Here is a 22,225-nt window from a genome sequence, read left to right on the forward strand (position 1 = left end):
TCTCAAATTACTTTTGTAAGTGTCAATATTTGGTGTTGTGTCAAGTGTCCAAATATCGGTCAGGTGTCTAATTATCAATGTTGTGTTAGTTGTTAATTTCAGGGGTGCGTGAATATTTCTAGGGGATGCGAAAAGTAAATCTCAAATTTTGATATCTTAAATTTTGGACGAGATCTAATTCAATCCAAAAATATTGAATGATTGGCAATCACAAAAATATCAATAGAGTTGTCAATAGAGTTGCAAGCAACTCTATTGAATATCTCTATCTTTTCAAGAGATTCTTCATTGGACACATTGCATGCAACTCAATTGAGAGTAAAACATAATTTTCAACAGTCCAACGTTACAGGTATTGTGAATAAATAGTAAATTGAATACAAATAGAAAGTACTGAACTCATCGAAACAACAGTTAAAATAAATTCTCAAAAGTTCTACTCTAGATTTCACAAAAATGACTATGAATTAATAAATTACTAAATGACGTGAAATGTACATCTGAAAATCCTGAAAACCTGCTCTAATTCCTCAAAAAGATAAATCAAAACACAATTATGTAACATGAAAATGACCATATATAATTAATATGGTACATTCTAATTTTACAGAATTCCTATGGCTGGCTCTCAATGGAAAACCAAAACTATGTAATGTACAATCATTCTACACCAAATTATTTTTGCTGCTCAGTCTTGGGCCGTGATCTCATGCTAGCTCGTCTTGCAACATCCCATGCCTTTGGTGGAGCATATGCACCAAGCTGTGCAGCGAAAAAAGACTCATAACCAGGTGAATCAAAAGCAAATCCGGTGTGCTTTGATATCTCTCGTGGGAGTTGAGATATGGCATAGCTCCTTGCCTCACTTGGACTAAGCTGGTTCCCTATCTCCAGAAGCTGTGCTCTACCAGTGCTATCAATCTCATGTCTATGTATTTCTTGAACAATCTGATAATCATAGGGGAAGAACCATCTTTGAACCCTGTAACCAGATGAAGCAAAATGAATATAAAAACAGGTGAGAAAAACAGGTGGCGGGAATCAAACCAGAGATCACAGTTTATCAGTTTATAATGTGCAACAGCAACATCATCTACACCTTTCACTAGGTGAGAAAAGCAACATCAATGAACTGATGTCATGATACTGTCATATATTAAGTATAAAGATAATTATTTTTGCTAATAATCTCGTTTTAATAGTTTGTTCTTAAGTTTATTATCTTTCTCTATCTCTACCTCAAACTATTTGACTATAGCCTATCTAGTAACCCTCCTTACTGATACTTTTACAAATCTTTTTTGTACATGATGAACTTACTATTATAGTTGTGTGGTAAAACTGTCCTTTAAGTTTGAATGGTATGCACGACATATCCCATCATTATAATATAAACTATAATGTAAAAGATATCTGTTACTTACCCTTGATAAACAAAGTCACAGAAAAGTGCAGCAACAGGAACAAGTAGTAGTGTGACATAGAAATAGAGAGTACTCATCAAGACATATATGACAAAATAAATATTCTCCTGCAGACAAATTAAAAAGAACTTGTTATTAATACTTTTGAGGGGTAAGGAAGTCCCGAAGTTTATTTTTCAACACACCAAACATACATAGAGATAGGGTGGGAATTCACCTGTCGATCATATGGAGTGGTAATCCCTGAATATATAAAAATAAAAACAAACCAAGCTAATATGCTTCCACCAACACTAATGTAGTGCCATCTTGTGATTGAATTACAGATCATAAGTAATCTCAAGTTGACGGTTACTACAACACAAGTGAAGGCCATTGTACTGACATCCCAGAGTCCAAATATCTTTCCTGCCGAGTTTTTAGCACTTAAATTTGAAGTACTCACAAAATAGAAGAATATTAGAGACTGGTACACAGAAAAAAAGGCCCATATAGCCACAACTTTCCATTTGAAGAAGACATTTTTTATTCCCTCCATGTATAATTCGGGATACTTCTTGGATAAAGATGCACTAACATCCTGGTAAAAACACGAGTAACAAATCAAAAGATCCCATACATGAAGAAAGTGTATAGTAAAAAGTGAAACACAAGGCAACCTGAAATCAGAAATTGTTGGAGAGAATGTGCTACCTTGTCAAATAGTCCAACAATGATCACAGGCAGTGCCGTAAAAATAACATTATATAGAGACTGAAACCAATCATCATAGAACCTTTGACCAGAAAACCCAGTTTGAAAAGTAAACCAAAACTGAGTAAGAGTAAATGTGAGATTTTTGTAAAAGAAGTATATCACCACCTGCAATATGCGAACAGCAAATTTTCAAGTGTATTATATATAAAATTCTATGCAAGTCCATACAGCCTTAGCTAGTTTACAAAAACATGATACCTTGCATATTCGCAGATATGACCATCGGCCATGAACGAGAAGCAAATCTTCAAGGTAACGGAACTGTGCAATGGCAAAATCACTAGCCATCACAGCTTGCATTCCCTCCATTCCACTTATGCCAACACCAACATGAGCAGCTTGAATCATGCTTACATCATTAGCTCCATCGCCAATACTAAGGGTTATTTTCTTTGCACCTTTCTTGACCATACTTGTCACCTGTAAACAGAAATAGTAAATGGATATTGGCAAAATTTCATAAGCCAAATAGAACCAAATCCTACTAGGAAGTTACTTCCAACACTCCGAAACTTGACCATAAATTGAGCCAGAGTGAGATTTCTTGAAAATTGAAACATTAACTATACATATAAACAAGAAAAACTGTAAAAGGCGTTAACTCAATAACAAGTTCTTGATATACTGCATGAGTTTTACCTGTGCTTTCTGTAAAGGAGAAACCCGGCAGCAAACAACAGCATGACAATTCAAACTAAGATTGAGTAGCATCACCCTTAAACTTGGATCCAATGCATACATTAGACACTTCCCATCAATTACAAGTGCTAATTTTGGTCCAGATACAGTGAGAAAATAGCTTTGTGCTTCCTCAAGGCATTTCTTCAGCTCTCTTTTCACTTCGTCTTTAATAAATCGTGCAATTTCCACTTGGTCACCCTGAAAATTTACAGAATAGTATAACATTCATATTAAGATACACTTAAAAAAATGAGGAAATAAGAGAATAAAAAAAGTGAAGCCTACCCTGTCTTCAACTTCTCTAATTGCATCAGTTTCTGAACTGATAACGAATTGCTTCATGTCATTGTTTATCAAACTGCATGCTGCAGCAACAGGTGGTGGAAAAATTATTTAAAATGATAGCTCAACTATTCGTGAAAAAAAATAAAATAATATTGTCATATTTAAAATATAAAAAACCATCCCAAAATTCAAACTGACTAACCATAGGCTATGTTAATTGCTGTTTCAATCTTGTCCCCAGTCAGAACCCAAATTTTAATGCCAGCTCTTTGAAGAGTCTCTATGCATCTTGGTACTCCTTCTTGAAGCTTGTCTTCTATTGCAGTGCTACCAATTAAAATGAGATCATTTTCTATGAGTTCTGCCACCTGTATTATTTCTTAAGGCATTAGAACTTAGAAGTGTAAAATTATTCATATTAGTAACTTCACAATGAAGCCTGGACATTGTGCACTCAAGTTTGTTTTTGATAACTTGAGATTTCATACAGTTTTTGAATTTATCACTGACAATTATTTCTAGTTTCATAAATATGCAGTTCCGAGAAGAAAACCAGTGGAATGAAAAGTATGATTGCATAGATAAGCATTGGAAGCTATAATACTGCCAAACTTCATCGGAAGGAAATAATCAAATCATAATCAAAGCATGCAAACTCTGTCGAAAAAGATAGTAACAGATGATCAGTGTCCAACCACATGACACAACGGTACATGATTGAGATTCTACCACTAAAACGGAAACCACGGCCACAATTGTCACTGCTACTTCCACCAGAAAACAGAAGGTAAATGAAAGGAAAGGACACACTAAGAGAACCTAGATCTAGCCTGTGGTACCACATTAGCCTGAGGTGAATTGTGAGCTCTTATGGTTGAAGCACTTGTTACAAGAGTTGAAGTTTTGTGAACTAGGTCCTATGGAACTTATGTGTGCTAACCAGTCTGTATTGTATCTTTCTTCAAATCCAGTTTTTCATGAGAGGACCTAATCACATAGAAGTTGATTGTCACTTTATTAGAGAAAGAAAAGATTCTTTCTGGCATCATTAAAACTTCTTCAGTGAGCTCAAATGATCAGTTAGCTGATATCTTCACTAAATCTCTACGGGGGCCTCGGGTTGATTATATATGTAACAGGATATTTAGTTTCCTTATTTTATGATTCTCTGTTGTATATAAGTTTGAACCTCGTTGTGAAATACAAGTTAATCATTATGTTATTCAACTAAACCCATATCAGATCTATTATTATTCTACGTGGGGCTTGGGTTTTATCCAATATGAGTAAACTCTAAACACTTGCGAAGTTTACTATTCTGAGTCACAAAGACCAATTAACTCACATGTAAACTCTTTTGATAAACTTTTACAGGTTTGTCTAAACTTTGACAACATCAGTAAACTCTTGAATTTACTAGTAGTTTACAAGTTTGCAATTCTACATTGATTTGGACTTAAAATGTAAAATTTTGGTTAATATTTTTTTTTTTATATTTGGTTTAATCATTTGTGTTTTAAAATGTAAACTTACGATTTTAGTGTTGATGTGTATGAGAATATAAAAGAGATGGCTAGTGACAGTTGTCTATTATAATTGACAGCTGTATAGAAGAGAGCTAGTTAGTGACAGTTGTCCATTGTAACAGACAGCTGTCCACTGTTAGTGCAGTATAAACCTGCTAATGCGGGATAAGAGAAAGATATAAAAGCTTCTCTTCATAACATAATTCAGTTTCACAATAATAGTTTATGAATCAATAATCGTTTGCTAATCTCTCTAAAAGTTCTCTGAATCTTATATTGTGAGGAACAACTATTGTGCAATGTGCATCGATATAAGATAGTAGTTTTTCTACCATTTCATTTATTTATTTCACATTTTATTTTTGTTCTTACAAAGTAAAAGTAAACAAGCCACCTACAGAAAAACTATCACCAAAAGAATAGTTTCTAGTGGAATTTAACTACTTATTAACAAAGTTATTTCATAAACATAAACAAATCGATGCTAATTATGCACAGAAAAGCTTCCATGTTATGATAAACTGTACCTCGTCTAATTTCTTTTCACGATCCTGTAGAGAAGACTTGGCCTGGATAAACTTCTCATTCCAACTTTCGTAAACATTTGGATGCAATTCTCTGTAAGCCAGGCATAATGTACGTAGTCCAGAAGATCCAAATTGCTCCAAATACTCCCTGGTGATTTTCTTGATATCGTTGTTAGAATCAGACAGTCTCTCATAGATTACAGTATCAGCACCCTGTAAAAAGCAAATTCTTCAGAAGATGTTCCTAGCCAAACCCAAACATGTAAATCATTTGGTCAAACCTCAAGAAACTATTACCTTACAGTATAGTACAAGCCTTCCATCTGGATAACGACATACAACTGACTGACGCTTCCTTGTACTATAAACGAAACAATGATTACAAGTATTGTCAGGAGAACAAGTTAAGACCTTAAAACTATGTACCAGTTGGAGGGATGATTACCTATTAAATTCAAGCACATTGAGAATCTCATAGGATATATCTTGAACTTTTCCCATCTTCTCAACATGAGATTCACGAACATATATCGTTGTAGGTGTGCGCCTGAAAGAATATTTCAGATTAGCATCAACTCAAATAGAAATAATCTCAAAATCTAGCGGCTCTATCAGTCTATTGTTGAAAAACTAGTTGACGAAAATAGATATTTAGGGTTTTATAGTAGTCATGCACTCATGCTGTCATTGATTCTCAAACAATAGCTCAATTCAGACTCGGCCGATCGTACAGCAGATTAAACCGCATTCTGGATAAAAAAATTGTTATAACAGTGAACATATATATTATAACAGATTTAGACTAAACATTTGGACAAAGGATCTCCATCCTCTTAAAAGAGGAAACCACCAATGAGTTTGCAGGTGTAGCTAAATTGGGGCCAGCACAAGTTCTCAAGACTTGGTTGCAATGTTAGTGTTGGAGGTTCAATCCTTAACCATGCACACATTTCCCCCTCTCCGCTACTTAGGTGCTCGCATTGTTTACCAAGAAAATTAGAACCATAATCAAGAAGTTTGAACTTTGAACCTGTAGAAGAAAAAACCAAAGTGCTTTGCAGCAATAACCAAAGCAGCCTCATCAGGTGATGCAGCTTGATATTTGATCATTTCAGGAGACTTCTCATCACCCTCCGGAAGTACAGTATGGCATATAGCAAGGCATCTAAAGAATTCCTACACACATATATAAAAAAAGGATATTACTTTATCTTATATAATATTTAACAACATAATAAACCATGGTACCAAATTGCACCTTTTGAATTCATAGTATGAGCATAATGTAAGCAGCTTATGTGCTTAACTATATACGACCCTTGCCAAAAGAGCAACATGGTTAAACAATGTGAGTCAACAACTTCTGAAAATTTGAGGATCTAGGTTGTGCCAATTGTATTTGAAAATTAGGCACAAAAGCAAATGATATAATTATTACCTAGGAAGCACATATACGACACAGACATACATATGAAATGATACATATATAAAGATATAAATTAAAAAACATGACAGGGCATATAATATAATATGATATAGATACAATGATTAAAATTATAGAACATGACAGGGTGATAGTACACTACACAAATAAAATAAAGGCTTAACTACACATTTGGTCCCTTACGTTTCCATTAGGTTTCAATTTTGTCACATGTGGCAGTCAATTCGCATATGTGGACTGACACATGGACACTTTGACACAGTGACACGTGTATAGTTCAAACGGTGTTAGTGACAAAACTAACGGAAAGGACTAAATTGAAACCTAATGGAAACGTAAGGGACCAAATTGATTCTTTTTAAACGTAAGGGACCAAATTGAAACCTAAAATAAACGTAAGGGACCAAATGTGTAGTTAAGCCTAAAATAAAATCATAAACACACGCGTGCGCACGCGCACACACATTTATAAGAAATTAATTAGACTTCAATGTTTCCAGCTCAGTCATACAAATTTTTATATGAAACTCATGACAGATAGTTACAGTTGAGAGATTCCTGTATAATTTCTAAGATAAATGTGAACCAATAACTTGTGTATAACATGCAACAAGCAAGCACGAATTTAAGCTAACTGATTTTCCATTTAAAAATATTTATTAAGAAAAGTAGATGGATGTATATAATAAGCATAAGAACTTTTTTACTCAGCAAGGAACAAACTTACAAACCAAAAACTCAAGACTAGGTTGAAAGATAAAACAAACTGCTACGACTAATTCATAGTAAAGCAGAAGTGTTTACTTTGCAGGCATCTGGATTGGGCTCATTTCTCCAAGCTCCTCTCATAAGCCGTGCATCATCAAAATTAAAACCCTTCTCTTGCACAGCATTGGGCGATCGATTTTCCTGTAGAGCAATAATAAGACATAACTGTGCTATTTCAAAATAGATCATCTACTTTCTTACAAACCGCAACAAGAGCACTACCTCAATTTTCATGCCATTGCGCTCTGCTAGTCCCCTCTCAATTTCGGTCACACCATTTCCATAGACCTCTGCTCCAATCGAACACTTGAAGAACTCCATTAAGTTTCTTGTTAGGGTCCCAGTTTTGTCAGAGAAAATGTATTCCACCTAAACAATCAATAATACTTTATTAACATGGAAATATGACAAGAAAAATATAAAGAAACTGCAAAACAATTTATATTTCATATTTCAATGATACACATGGACCAAAAATGTATGCATTGTCTTTCATTATATACCACTTCATATATATGCAATCACTTCCTTTTACATCAAGAAAAATTATGTTATGCCAACAAGCAAAACATGTTGTAGCTACCTACCTGTCCAAGTTCTTCATTCAGATTTGAAGTTCTGGCCAATGCCGCTGTATTGCTTTCATTGTGGTACATGCCCAAATCCTTGTTGATAAATTGAGTTGATTGGATAAATTTTATCATCTGATACAATAACCCAAATAAATAACATTTCTCTTTACAAAGACATGGAACTTTAGGAGTATATAAATTCAAATGACTGAGACACAAACCTCTATAGACACATAAAGTGAAATTGGGATGATAGTTGAATATAGTGTGATAAGGGTAAACATAGTCAGAACAAAAACCTGACAACAGAAGATTCAGAATTAACAATTAAGTTAAGAGGAAAAAATGAACAGATGTGGCTATTTATCTTGACAGAGCATGTACACGTTACCACAAATCTGTTTTTTGGATTGAACTGTGCCGATCCTTCCTCTGATGAATCAAGATGTAAGTAAAAGTATTTTTTGTTCACGAAAATAGCACTGCAAAAGTGCAAATAACAGATTCCAATAATATAATTCATAAATATACACTACTACATAAGGGAAGACGAAACAAATTTCAGCCCTTCCTAGCAGGCTAGACTGCCCATAAGCAATAGCAACAGACTAGAAGTGGTCCAGCAAACTCATTATTTAACTCACATACCTGCCTATGGCTCCAATAAAACACATCATAAAGAGTGTTGCAAAAAGAGCGAGTATGAGCTTGTCAAGTTTCCTCTCCAACGTGCTTCTTTTGGAAGGAACATTCATTGAATTCATCATCACCTGCAATTTCATTCAGAAAGTCAGCAATACAGTTGAACAATTACAGAAGGAAAACGTGCTGCAACAACAAGGTGGAATATCACAAATATTTCCTAAGAAAGCAAATACAGACCAAGTTATTTATCCCAGCCTATTAGATTTTTATATTGGGCCTAACTCATCCTTACAAAACCGGCTTGTAAGGTGAGGGGTGCCACTCTTTATAAACTCTAGTGAAGCCTTAACTTTAATCAATGTGGGACTTGGTTTTTCCAATACACCACCCCTCACACCCAGCATTATTGGGATTGGTGCGTGGATATAAATGGTGGGTGGCCCAAAATGATAGGCTCTGATACCATATTAGATTTTTATATTGGGCCTAACTCATCCTTAAAAAACCGGCTTGTAAGCTGAGAGGTGCCACTCTTTATAAACTCTTGTCAGGCCTTATCTATAATCAATGTGGGACTTGGATTTCCAATACAACTCAGTCTATGAACCTCACTTAATCCACATTTACAAAAGTACTCAGGAAACATAAATCACCACATTCAACACCAACCAATTATTAAGAAACATCAGTGAAGTAAAACCTGTGACTGAAAACTGGGTATAGAGACCAAAAACTTATTTAGCCTAAATGATTTCGGATGGAGTAATAGCATAACAAAAGCAAAATAACAAACTAGTATTAATAACTATTTTTGGCTAAATGCACAAGGGCAGTTTATTGCGGAGGTAGTAAGTAACATTAGACGTCATTAATAACAACATACTCCCTCCGTCCCAATATATAAGAGCTCATTCACAGATGCACAAGAATTAAGAAAATTAGTCTTTGCATTAAATTTATCAATAATATAATATACATTCTCTTTCCAAAATTACCCTTCAATTATTAAGAGAGAGAAATAGTGATCTTATACTTTTCTTTATTTAATTAGGGGTATTCTTGTGAAAATTTAATTAATGCACCTTGAACTTTGAAAAGGTTCTTATAAAACGGGACAATAAAATTTTGCAAAAAGGTCTTATATATTGGGACGGAGGGAGTACCTTTGTTTCCTGTCCTGTAAAAAGAACGACACCAACAATATATTCTGTATTTCTGAGACTGCACCCCTGAAAAGGCAGAGATTCAATAAGCTAATGTCTGCTCAATTTTATAAACTAAGTAGACAAAACAAAAGCATCTATGATGTTAAAAAAAAAAGCAATATACAATGTTAAATACAAACTCAATAAAGAAAAAACACCCACTCATCGACAAATGGAATAATTACGGCTAGCTTATTAATAGTACACAAAGCTACAACAACAAAACACAAACAGCATTGGGAAAAATAAAACACAACATACTCGCAAAAGAATCTGGTTTGGACTGAGGGGAAGTGTTTGCTTTTGAATCAAAAGATTTCCAGTAAATGTATACAACGAATTGTTCGGTTGCTCACACTGAATTTCACCTGCAAATAGCAATAAGACAGCTTGTCAGAATTTATAATAGATAAATTTAGCTTTGGAGTCGATACTCATCAACCTGATAACAAATGAGTATTGAATAGACTTCCGAGTAATATGTTCTAAAAAAAAAATGAAAAGCAATCATTCTGGGGAGCCATACAAAATTTCACAGCAAATTGCAATTTAGATATTTCCAGACAAGTATTGTAGTTATACACTTAGGAACAATTAACCAGACAAGTAATAACTCAATATTTTATGAGTATAACGTGAATATTCCGTCTAATTGGAGGATATATACATCTAATAATATATTAAATTCAAATACACAATTAATATTACTTTTACTCAGCCTGAATTCACAGCTGATCAGATGCTGAAGAATGGTGAATGTAAACATGAATACAAACAATTTAAATACACAAATTAGAAAGGAGATTATAAATTTCTAGCATCTTTTAGGGGAGATAAATAGACAGGAAAATTGGTGTGAAATAACAAGGAAAATCCAACAGTATGTACCTTCACAAGTAATTATAGCATATGTACAAGATACTAATTTACCGGCTAAATTCCCACACAAAGAGAAAGCATAATGCAAAATACTGTATATTTCTGTAGTAGCATTAAATTGGAATCACACTTGTATCTCAAAGAAATTAGGCACATAGCCAATCCATGGTAATTAACATACACAGTAGACTGATTAAATAGAATCCATGTACTCATTACTCCGATAGATCACTCAAAACTATGATAATGTCACGAAAAAATCTTTTACTGAAAATGTTTAAAACAAAAATACATCAAAAGGTCAAAGGTTTGATGGTGTATGTGTCCTAGAACTTAAACAGCAAATAAATAATAAATAATTGTAAATAATGGTTAAGGGACAGCATAATTATTAATCAATAAAATGCAAACCTTTAAACTCAGATGCCTTCTCTGGAGTCAGGTAATCCCAGGTCTTTTCCAATGCTTTCCTAATCTTCAAATTGGTCTCCCCGTCCAAATTAGCAGTCTGTCACCCAAACCCAACATTAATAAATCGCAAAAACTGATAGAGAACATTAAAAAAACACTCATACTAGATTCAAACATATTAACAAACAAATCAACCTCAATGTAACAGACACCATCTGCATTCGTACTGGCCAAGAAAAGCAAATCTGCAGGAAAGAATCCATCCTGCTTAACCTGCAACAAAATCATTTTTTTCACTATCCCAAAAGATATAACAAACATGATAAAGAAAATAACTTGAGGAGCTAAACAAAAATAAAGAGTATAGGTGCAAATTATTAACAAAGTCAAAATAATTATTTTGACAAGAAAGTCATAATATGATACGGGCAGAAAAATACAAAAATATAGAAATCATTGTTATTAATATTAGGCTTAAATATCACATTAGTCCTTGTATGTTCCCGGTTTTTTGGTTTTAGTCCCTGTATGATTTTTTTTTTTAAAACAGTCCCTGCATGTCCAATTCCTTTTGGTTTTCATCCCTCCCCTCTCAAAAATGCTGATGTGGCTAACGGCATGACATGTGACAAATGAAGGACCAAAACCAAAAAAAAGTTATTATTGAAGGACCAAAACCAAAAAATAAAGTTTATAATCCCTAAAATAAAACAAAAAACAAAAAAATTTGTTTTTACCTTAACGTTTTTTAATTTTAAAAATAAATAAATAAAAAAACAATTTTTTTTATGTAAGACAAGTTATATTATTAACAACTTTTTAGTGTTTTAATGGTCACTTGTTATTAGTTTGTGCCCTATTTGGATTAGCTTATTTTTTAGCTTATTCAAACAGCTTATACAATATAAATTAGATTTTATGCTATTTTATAAGTTCACACTAGTGAAAATTGTATTTTATAAGCTATTTTATCATAAACTACCTTGACAAACTTATAATACTCCCTATTGGTGAATTAAAATAAAGGTATAATATGAAAATAAGGTGCAAAAATACACTTTCTTAATATTATTTTTTTTTTCCAAAATGTCAAGTAATTTGAAACAGAGGGAGTAATACATAAAAATTACATAAGCTGTTTGCATAAACTCAAAAATAAGCTAATTCAAACGGGGCCTAAGTTGATGTGCAATTTTAAGCACACCGTCATTATAGCCAGATTTTTTAGCATGTCCTAAATCAATTTTAGCACAATGTGAACAAGTTTTTACACTATAGGCTTATGGATTTTAAATTTTAGCACTCTTATATATATATTTTTTAAATTTTGTTTTCTATTTGAAAAAAAATTGGTTTTTTTAAAAGTAAAAAATGTTAAATTATTTTTTTTTTAATTATTTTAGGGATTTTGTTTTTTTGGTTTTGGTCCTTCAATAATAACATTTTTTTTGTTTTGGTCCTTCATTTGCCACGTCAGCATGCCACATGTCATGCTGTTAGCCACATCAACATTTTTTAGAGGGGAGGGACGAAAACCAAAAGGAATTGGACATGCAGGGACTGTTTTAAAAAAAAAAAACATACAGGGACCAATGTGATATTTAAGCCTCAATATTATATGTAGGAGAATCAGGCGAGATATGATTTTACCTTATCGTAGTTAGTCCTGTTTGCTTTTAGTTTGGAAAATCAGTGTAGAATGAAGTAATACTATTATTTAGTCCTGTGACACTTAGTAGTATCAATGAGGGGTATCAAAATGAGGCTTATATTTAGGGACAAAAATGTTCCAAAGGGGGTTTCTTTTTTCTTTTTTTTGGTTACAAGAGAGAAAAAAGGGGGGTTTCTATTTATGGATAGAGGTAGTAATATGTAAATAAACAAATAAAATAGAAGTATTTATACGTACATAGTATAAATTACTTAGTACGAGTATAAATTATTTTTTATGTATAACAACATTTAGAATATCGGTCATCCCGTTTTCTGCTATTCTGCTTTAGCAGATTTGGATTTAGGCACTCCAGGCCGCTGTCCGAGATTAACGACGTAGGATAATAAGAGGGCAATAACATATTTTGAACATATGTTAGGAGGACTGTGACCAACAATGACATGATAGCAAACATCTTATGAAAGTTCATAAGCATAGGATCAATGACCATTATAAATACTCTTCAATTAGGTTGTAAATTATAGTTCCAAACATAGACAACACAAAATTAAATTTAGCAGAGAAACATATATGCACACTCACCTTGATAATATCCCCGACCTGCAACTTTTTCCAGGACATAGATTCCCACCTTTGATCTTGTAAAACATCTACCTTTTTGTTGTTTATGGACATGTCATTTTGAAAACGCTTCTGTTGTAAGCAATTTATGGGGAAAACATATTAATAAGAGTGATACACAATGAAATCCACTGGAATATATAAATTTATGAGAAAGCCACAATAATTTGCAATGCTGATGTCACCAAAATGTCAAAATAAACCCATTTTAAAACATATATGCATAAATTAATTCATTACATATATGGAAGTCATAATCACATTTTAAAACAAAATAAGGATATAATCTTTCGCAAACTAGGAAGCATTTTTTGTGATACATATCAATTCAACGTTCTCCTATAACATCCTTAGTTGGAATTTCCTATAAAATGTCTATCCAAAGATGAAATTTGAATCCCCTACTACCAAAAACTTAAGTAAAACATATCAAAAAGAAAGTGATGATCAAAGAGAATAAATAATATTCTTACCCAATCCTCAAAAGCTTCCTTAATAAGAGATACGAGAAGCACCAAAGATAGAGGAAGCACATTAGTTATTGGAGAGACAGGACTACAACATCAGAAAACATGTAATTAGACTCTAAAAACTTTCAAGATGACAAAAGCATGATGAAAGATCCAAGAAAAGTATGTTAAATGAAACTGGCAATTTGATTAGAAGTTTGTTGCAATAATAACAATAAAGTAATTACCTCGTGAATGAATTAGTTAGAACTATTGATGTTATGGGGTTTTAGATAATGAAAAAACTAAGACAAAGAATGAAGACTTTGAATTGTGACAATGGTTTGATTAAAAAAACGTGCGCTTAATTGTACTAATAGACTACAGTACTAAAGACCTAATCTTATTGAAACAAGGAAACGAATCATGATATATAATTGCAAAGAATATGAAAACTGATCCTAAGGAATAATCAAAGATATTCTGAATTACTCTAAGATACATCCCAACTATTGAGATATTTTTCACATATTGAGATATTTTTCTGCACAAATATCATTCTTTTCTTCCAATTTCTTGTTTGATTCAGTTAAGGTTTATGCATAAAGTAACACAGATAGGAAACCATGATTATTAGGTGCCAAGTACAACCAAATAAATGGCAAAATTACATTCGAGCTAAATTGATAAAATTATAAAATAAAAGAAATTGGCGAAATTGAACATGAGATTCCAGAGTTATGTTATTTGTCCCAGAAAGCGGAGCAGCCAACCCCAAAAATTCTTAGTGGAATAGCAGATAGCGGGATGGCTGTTATTACTATCATTGTTGTTGTCGTCGTTGTTGTTGCTGTTATTATTATTATTATTATGAATTTTTATTTAGTTTATTATACACAAAATTACACTTTTAGTCCCTTAACTTCAGGTAAAGATTTGGTCCTTTATCTTTTTTCTTATCGTTTTTGTCCTTTTTTGTATTCATCCATGTTTGAATATGGTTTTTTAAGCTTCAAATCTATAGTTTTCTTTAGGGACATAACATATATTTATAATTGAGAGCACGCAGAGAAAGTAAATCAAAGATTTTGAAGCTTGAAATTCATATCCAAACATGAGAAAAGGACTAAAATGTGGCCAAAAAAAAAAGATAAAGGACTAAATTGTTAGCTGAAATTAAAAATCTAATTCCGTAACTTCAACAGCTAGCTAAGCCAAGTGCCAACTCTTGGTAGAAAACAAAAAGGCAGCTTTGCACAAGTAGCAGACTTGCATTCACAGAAAGAGGCTGTCTGGTGGCAGCACCGAGCAGAGGATATCGCAGACTCAAATTCGAAGCTCACAATAGAGGAAGGAGGAGAGATGCAGTCACATTGATAGGAAGAGAGAGCTCACAAAGCAGAAACATTGGAGTGACACCATCATGCAGCAAGAGCAGCCGCAAGATTGAAAAGATCTGTCCACAGTTCCTGCAGCGGCCAGGGGCCGCTCCACAGAGATGCTTCTTATGCCACAGTAACTCCCTATTGTTTACACTGGACCAAACAGAGTTTCATATTGAGTGTATTTCACTAAAATACAACTTAAACTGTTACTACTATGCTAACCAGCATACTCGAATAGACATATTATTCAATTCCCGTATCCAATTCAAGCATGCAGCTGTAGCACTTATTATCCATACAGATACTAACTCGATTAAAATAAAAAAGTGTCTAATTACCCGATATATACTATCACCCAACCTAATAGAAGAAAGAAGTAACCTTAAGAAGAAAAATTGGTGAAACAATAAGACGGTGCTGTGTGCCACCAGTGGGTATGCTCTTGACTCATGAATCACAATTGAGCTTGTATGTAGCAAAATAAACCTTTAAATACAATATTTTATAGCATTTACATACCTAATTGGGGTAGTTGACAAAATTGAGATTGAAAGAAAGTAGAGATTAGCCACCCGTCTGAACTGCAGAGCAAACAGGAATTTCTATCATCTGAGAAAACATAAAAACACTGAAATGTGGCCGAGGATAGACCCCATCATTTAAAACAGGCATGATAATGTGGACAAAATCAAAAGCCAAGAGTAACTTACCTGTTCAAATAATCCTTTTGGCAGAAAGGTGAAAAAGTTGTATTTTGTAGTTGATATTGAATTTCCCTGAAATAATGGATATTAACTAATCAAATCTAATGTAATTACTAGATATAGGCATGTGGAATACAAAATATAATCGTACACGTGAAAAGAAATCCACTGTTTCTGGAAGCTGGTACTATCAACTTGTGAAACAAGATGGCCAAAGGGATTTGGAAGGTATCCAAAGAGAAACTAGGAGAATCAAGAGACTAGGAGGTAAAATGAATCTTGATGGAGGGAAGAAACATAAAGTTATGTAAGATACTTGTGTAAATATGCTTAAAATTGGGAAAACATTAGGAAGCAAAACACTAGGAATCACGGAGAGAAGTGAGAGTTAGAGTATTAATAGATTATACCAATTTAGTCACCAAAGCTAAGAAACAAAATATATACAGGTTCACTAAAGGGGGAGAAAGGAAGATAAGAGACTCAAGCTAAGTGAAATATGTTAAGGATAAAGAAGGAAAAGTTTATTCATAAGATAGGATATCAAAAAAAAAATGTGAAACTTTTTATCATAAGCATGTAATTAATGAAACACGTGAGCTTTAACAGATTGAATATTAGTCCAAGAGTAAGAAATAAATGGAAAACAAGGAAAAACTATAGGGTATAATATTGTTTGATCATAATCGACCCCACCTAAAATGAAAAGACGATGCTTTTTTTTTGTATTAACCCTCTGGTTCCTAGGGGAAGGAGGGCCGGGTAATCCAGAGTTCGGTGGCGAAGTAAGTGAAGCTTGGCCAAAAACTATTCCCACAATCGAACTCGGGTTCTCCGGAACAATTTGTGCTAGGGGGGAGCTCATTTACCACTTGAACCACAAATCACTTGGTTAAAGACGATGCTTGTTATTGTAATACATTGTTTAAGAATTCTTGGATTAAAAAAGTGCAACTAAACTCAAAAGTGCATGTCACCATATAAAGTGATGATCTACATATTTCCCAATATAGCCACTTTTTGAATTTTTTTTTTTTTTGGTGTAGCCACTTTTTGAATATTTATTCTGTACTCTTTATATTTTCATTTCATGTGTATAAATTACTCTCTTCTTCTCCTCTTCTATTATGGAAACCTACACTTATTGTGCAGAAAAAATGATGTAAAAATGCTCTGAATGTTGTCAATGGCTATACCTACGTATTTCAATCTTAGAAAACATACAAGCCCATTCATTTGGCATATAGTTAACCTTCAACTCCCTTTTTTTTATGAAAACCAACCAACTCATTGTATTCATAAAAAGTAAAAACATCAACCAGGTAACTACAAAATGCAGTCAAAATTGAAATTATAGAGGTTTTAGGTTGAAAGGAGGAAAAGAGAGAACTAACTCTTAATGATATATTGTAAGCAATTATGTGCTACAAAATACAAAACACAATCCCCACTCTAATTTAATATGGAAACATCAAAAGAATAATAAAATACGGAAATCACTCCTAAAAAGGTGGGGCCGTTACTTTGTGAAAACACTTCTTGCTTTCACATTTATTTTCAAAATTGCGACATTGTTTTCAATTTGTTACTTGTTTTCAAGATTTGTACATGAAACACTGAAAAAAACATTTACAAACACTGGAAACGATGAAAAACAAGGTGGCAATTTGTAATTAAAATATTAAATGTGAACACATGAAATGTTTTCAGTTTTCAGAACAGACCCTTAGATATTCTAACATACTTTTGATACAATAATGATGTTATGAGATAATTTCTAGATATTTTAACCAAACCCCTCATAGTAAGGCTTACTAAGTTTAATGGTTGAATGATACAATTATATACAGTACACTATAAAAATTGGAGGAGACAGGTCAGAGTATTTGGGACTGGAGTTGGACCAATATCATTTGAAAATGAAAAGGAGAGTCATGCTGCAACTGGACAAATGCGGCTAGATTTCACTCAAGACAAAGACAGGGGACACACTACATCTGGAGGAGAGAAGCGAAACATATCAGATTCAACTACCAAACGATAAAAAGGAAACTTGTAGCCCACGAGATGCAAACAGCTACAATAGGTGACGAATAAGATAAAGCAGGCTGGATCTGACTGAAGAGACTAAGGAAGACAATCAATGGCTTATCAAAAAAAAAAAAAAAAAAAAAGGAAGACAATCAATGGAACTATACACTAGAAGAAAGCCTGAGCATGCAAAATCAGAAAATCAATAATAAAAATACACATCCTTCTCTATGGTTTTGATTGCAAGACTCCAACCATTGGTCGAGCCGAGTTGAAGGCGGCAGTGGGTTTGGTAGAATGGATGACGGGCCATAAAAGCAAATATCTAAGAGACGCTATCCACAAAAGGCCATAAATGATGATAGTGGAAAAAACTATGATTTTGGTAGAGAAAATTTGTACACAGTGACCAAGACAAGAATAGTAGAGATGGTGATATCATACCACCAAAGTTCCAAACTTCCAATTTTAAAGAACTCGGGAGTGGAACATTGACAAGAAAGGTCACAAAAGAAGCACTACTTCGATACCATGTTGAAATCAGAAGGATTTACGCATAGAAAGAGGAAGAAAAATCTGAAAGTGTGATAAAGTGTTGGAAAATACATAACACTAACCCCTGTTAATACTAATTTTAGACTCCTAATCCTAAATAATTAATTAAATAATGAAATAAATCAAAATACAAAGCACTAACTACTATTTATTCTAATTCTATTTCTATCCTAATCCTAAATGTTGAAACAATTCAATAAACCATCTTAAATATGGAAATCCATCTTAAGGGATCATCTAAGATATGTAAAATGTTCTAATATACAAAATGATATTGTGAGATATTTTCTAGATATTCTAACACTGCCCTTGTTCAAGCTTGTAAGTGGTGAAAAAACGAGTTGAACACATTTGGCGCATTTCAACCTTAAATTCAACTGGTTGATGATAGGGACTAGGGTATTGTGGGGGCCTAAGTCTCACATCGAGTAGCATGCGATGTTCGATATAGTATTGAAGTGACTTGGGTCTTCTCCTTTGATAGGTAGATTTCAAAGTAGGGTTCCCCAAGTACTTGATGCTTAGATAGTATTAGAACTGGTTGTCAGTGTCTCACAAAGGGCTACCTAAAGAGGGGCTGACTAACAAAGTCAAGTAAAGTGTTGTAGAGTGCAGCCCACGGGATATCGGCTCTCAGAGAAAGTGCTATGATAGGGACTTGATATAATGGGCTGCCTGAGTCTTGCATCCAGTAGCATGGAATGCTCAGTGAAGTATTCAAATGTCTCTTGGTTATTGTCCTTGATAGATAACTATTAAGAAAGGGCTCCCCAAATTCTTGGATGTCTAAATTACATTAGTTTACATTACAAGTTCCAAATATCTAAACACTACACACAGTTCATCTTCAATAATTTTGAAGATCAATCACAACGCCACTTGCAGAACTCACACTAGATCTTTAATCTATTAATTAATCTATAATATTAAACTATTTAACTAAAAATCAATTTAATCAATAAACTAACCACTAAAACTTTTACTAAAACACTGAAATATCATCAACTTTACAACAACAAAATTAGGCAATAACATCAATTAACCGGAAAATCAAACGATAAAAAAATATAATAATAACAAGTAATAAGTGAAACAAACCTTGAATCGAACAGGAAGATTGGCTTCACGATCGTTACAGAAAATTGTGCGAAAAGTAGGAGCCTGAGGTTGGACTCGTCCGAGTCGAACTGATTGAGAAGGAACTCGATTGTTGATCGTGGAACTCGATCGAGAAGAAGAAGAGACAGAAGATTGAATCCCATCCCATCCTTTCATCATCGCTAGAATTTCAATGTTTCATGCGATCGATTTGATCGATTCGTGATTCTTTTTGTTCTTGAATCAATGCGAACAAAAATCTCAGGCGCAAAAGTTTCTTCGATTGGTGTTGGTTTCAACGTTGAAGCTGAAAAACCACGATATTCAATTCCAACTTCAACCCCCTAATTTATGTTTTGCCAATTTTGCCCTTTTTTTTTTTTTTCCAAAAAGCGCGTTCGTGTTATTAATTAAATTTTGTTGATTATTTCTTTCTTTTATCGAAAAAGCGCGTTGGTGTTATTAATTAAAATTAGTTTAATTAGTAAAATGATTCATTAAAATATTTTTGATTTTAGATCGGTTCTTCAAAGAAAAAAAAGGTCTCTCAAACTGATTAACGGAGATGTCTTTAAGGATCTATTCGGACTTTTTTTCTTTAAAGACCTATTCAGACATTTTTTTTCTTTAAGGGAACAATGTGAAACCAAAAATATCTTTAAGGGACCATTTTATTAATTAAGCAATTAAAATTTGTTGATTATTGATAGGTCCACTAGACCCTTCGTTAATACTTCTTTCCTTCGTCCCAAAATATAAGATCTCATTGATCATTGCATGTATGCCAATACATAATTTCGATTACGAATATCTTTAATTCTCTATTAGTAAAAATTATAGAAATTTGATATTTTAAAAATACTCATCGAAACAAATAAAACAAGATCTTATATGATAATATTTACATTTATGTATTGTTAGAAAAATACGGTCAAAACGAGATATATGAATAGTGCAATTAGTCAAACAATATCTTATTATCTTATAAAATAAAATGGGACGAATGGGACTGGCGGAGTACTAACATTGTGTTTTTTATCAACAAAAGAAATCCTTTTAATTTAATCTCCAATTGCAAATCACCGTTAATTTTGTATTTTGGTTGATTTTTTTTTTCCTGAAGTGATTTATATGTTGGATTTTAAGTGTGTTGACGGTGGTTTATTAATACTAGAAAGTTGTATTTTTACACTTGAACAAAATGAATTTAACGGACAATTTAAGATTTGTAGATCTTTTGTGGTTTCTCGTTTAAGGGTCCGTTTGATCTGCAAAATATAAATACTGGACAGAACAGTACAAGACAGAACAGCACAAGACAAACGTTTAAGGTATTGAACAAAATTTGTGTTGTACGATGTTTAGTGGACAAAAGGTTATTTTGGTATTTTAGACAACTTGTGCTGAGGACAAAAAGTTGTCTCGTGGTTCTGTGGGGGACAAGAATTCCAAGTTTTGTTCTGTCTTTTGGCCCCCAGTTTGTCCAGTACCAATAACAGTTTTAAAATCAAACACAGTACAGCAGGAATTGTCCTGTCCAGTCCCTTATTTTTTAGCAGATCAAACGCACCTTAAGTGATAATAAGTTAGGCGCGTATGAATTGTCTAAGCTCTTTGGCAATTCCGGCTATTGATTCCTTTCTCATTGGGATCTTTTTCTCATGCTTTCCTAGGACTTTTTACGTTTAAGCAAAACATGAAACATGTGGTTGCGCCATTGTTGGCATTAATCCTATCGGTGATGTATCCCACCCTAACTTCCAATCTTCAGCCAAAGATTGAGCTTAATTTGAAACATACAACTTTTAGTCAATTTATGGCTAACAACATTGGTAAAACGAATATTATCACAGAATCCGAACATCTAGCTTTTCTTGTCATGATGCTCTCTTATGTTGTATTCTCCTCAAGCTCATTGTGCATTGGCAACAGTTTAATTCCTTTAGCCAAAGATACTTTTTGAAAGTCGAAATATCGATTATAGTAAGCTACTGCTAGCTTCTTTATACGAGAATCCATGAATGATTTATATAAAAGTTTGTTACAGGATCAGACTACTCTTCCCAACCTTGGTGGACCCCTTTGGCTTCTTCAATTATGCTTAATGTCAAAACTCCTTATAGGCATACACTGCCATGAGCAGCGTAGTGTGTTCAGCAGTTTTGGTTCTTTTAGACAAAATAAAAACTAAAAATTAAAAGTATAATTATAATTTGAGACACAGATTTCAAACTTCAAAAATTCAAACTAGTAAATTTGTCTTTTATTGCCCCAATTTCCACCTTTACAAAATGTCAAATTTGGACTTGCCAAACCTTTACCAGAGCCTGAGTGGTTTAGACTCTTTTATATGAAGATGTTTTACAACACACCAAAAATAAAAAAGATTACCTGGACCACGTATTATCTGTGGAATTTACCCTCTATTCCTAGCTTAGTTCTAAGTAATTCGAAACTTGAACAAAAATTCCAACTAGTAATTTGAAAAGATTGTGTTGGAAATAGCACACAAAATTCCAACTACTAAAGTTTTTTCGGTAAGGTGATTCAGAGCTATCATGTGGACTCATGTCATGGATACCAA

At 33.3% G+C, this 22,225-nt stretch overlaps 1 protein-coding gene across 3 annotated transcripts; it reads right to left on the reverse strand.

Annotated features, from left to right (window-relative positions):
* Window positions 1–420: 420 nt before the first annotated feature.
* LOC123895349 (phospholipid-transporting ATPase 3-like) lies at window positions 421–20,049 on the reverse strand. 3 transcript variants are annotated; one of them, XM_045945627.1, is made up of 27 exons: window positions 19,642–20,049; window positions 15,964–16,029; window positions 15,773–15,834; window positions 13,893–13,974; window positions 13,381–13,491; window positions 11,319–11,396; window positions 11,124–11,220; window positions 10,095–10,201; window positions 9,792–9,857; window positions 8,632–8,753; window positions 8,375–8,465; window positions 8,205–8,282; window positions 7,999–8,115; window positions 7,634–7,780; window positions 7,448–7,552; window positions 6,230–6,375; window positions 5,645–5,746; window positions 5,497–5,560; window positions 5,200–5,412; window positions 3,349–3,514; window positions 3,147–3,226; window positions 2,820–3,059; window positions 2,379–2,600; window positions 2,118–2,285; window positions 1,642–2,004; window positions 1,425–1,531; window positions 421–982 (listed from the first exon to the last, which is right to left on the reverse strand). In XM_045945627.1, exons 1-27 carry the CDS (start codon window positions 19,819–19,821, stop codon window positions 676–678), a joined length of 3,687 nt encoding a protein of 1,228 aa, XP_045801583.1. In that variant the 5' UTR covers window positions 19,822–20,049; the 3' UTR covers window positions 421–675. The 3 variants fall into 3 exon arrangements, with proteins under 3 accessions (XP_045801583.1, XP_045801584.1, XP_045801585.1); XM_045945628.1 differs by having other exon boundaries at window positions 15,773–15,829; window positions 19,642–19,965; XM_045945629.1 differs by lacking the exons at window positions 421–982; window positions 1,425–1,531 and having other exon boundaries at window positions 1,862–2,004; window positions 2,084–2,285; window positions 19,642–19,967.
* Between the last annotated feature and the right edge of the window lie 2,176 nt (window positions 20,050–22,225).

This window comes from Trifolium pratense, linkage group LG7, assembly GCF_020283565.1.
Source record: "Trifolium pratense cultivar HEN17-A07 linkage group LG7, ARS_RC_1.1, whole genome shotgun sequence".
Lineage (NCBI taxonomy): Eukaryota > Viridiplantae > Streptophyta > Magnoliopsida > Fabales > Fabaceae > Trifolium > Trifolium pratense.

What these genes read in the sequence shown, in the direction of transcription:
- LOC123895349 (XM_045945627.1), bottom strand. Translation starts at nt 19,821, where the DNA reads ATGATGAAAGGATGGGATGGGATTCAATCTTCTGTCTCTTCTTCTTCT. An exon ending in CAAAAGGATTATTTGAACAG is followed by an intron (nt 15,835 to 15,963) that starts GTAAGTTACTCT and finishes TTTGCTCTGCAG; the next exon opens with TTCAGACGGGTGGCTAATCT. An exon ending in TGTGACTTTGTTTATCAAGG is followed by an intron (nt 983 to 1,424) that starts GTAAGTAACAGA and finishes ATCTGGTTACAG; the next exon opens with GGTTCAAAGATGGTTCTTCC.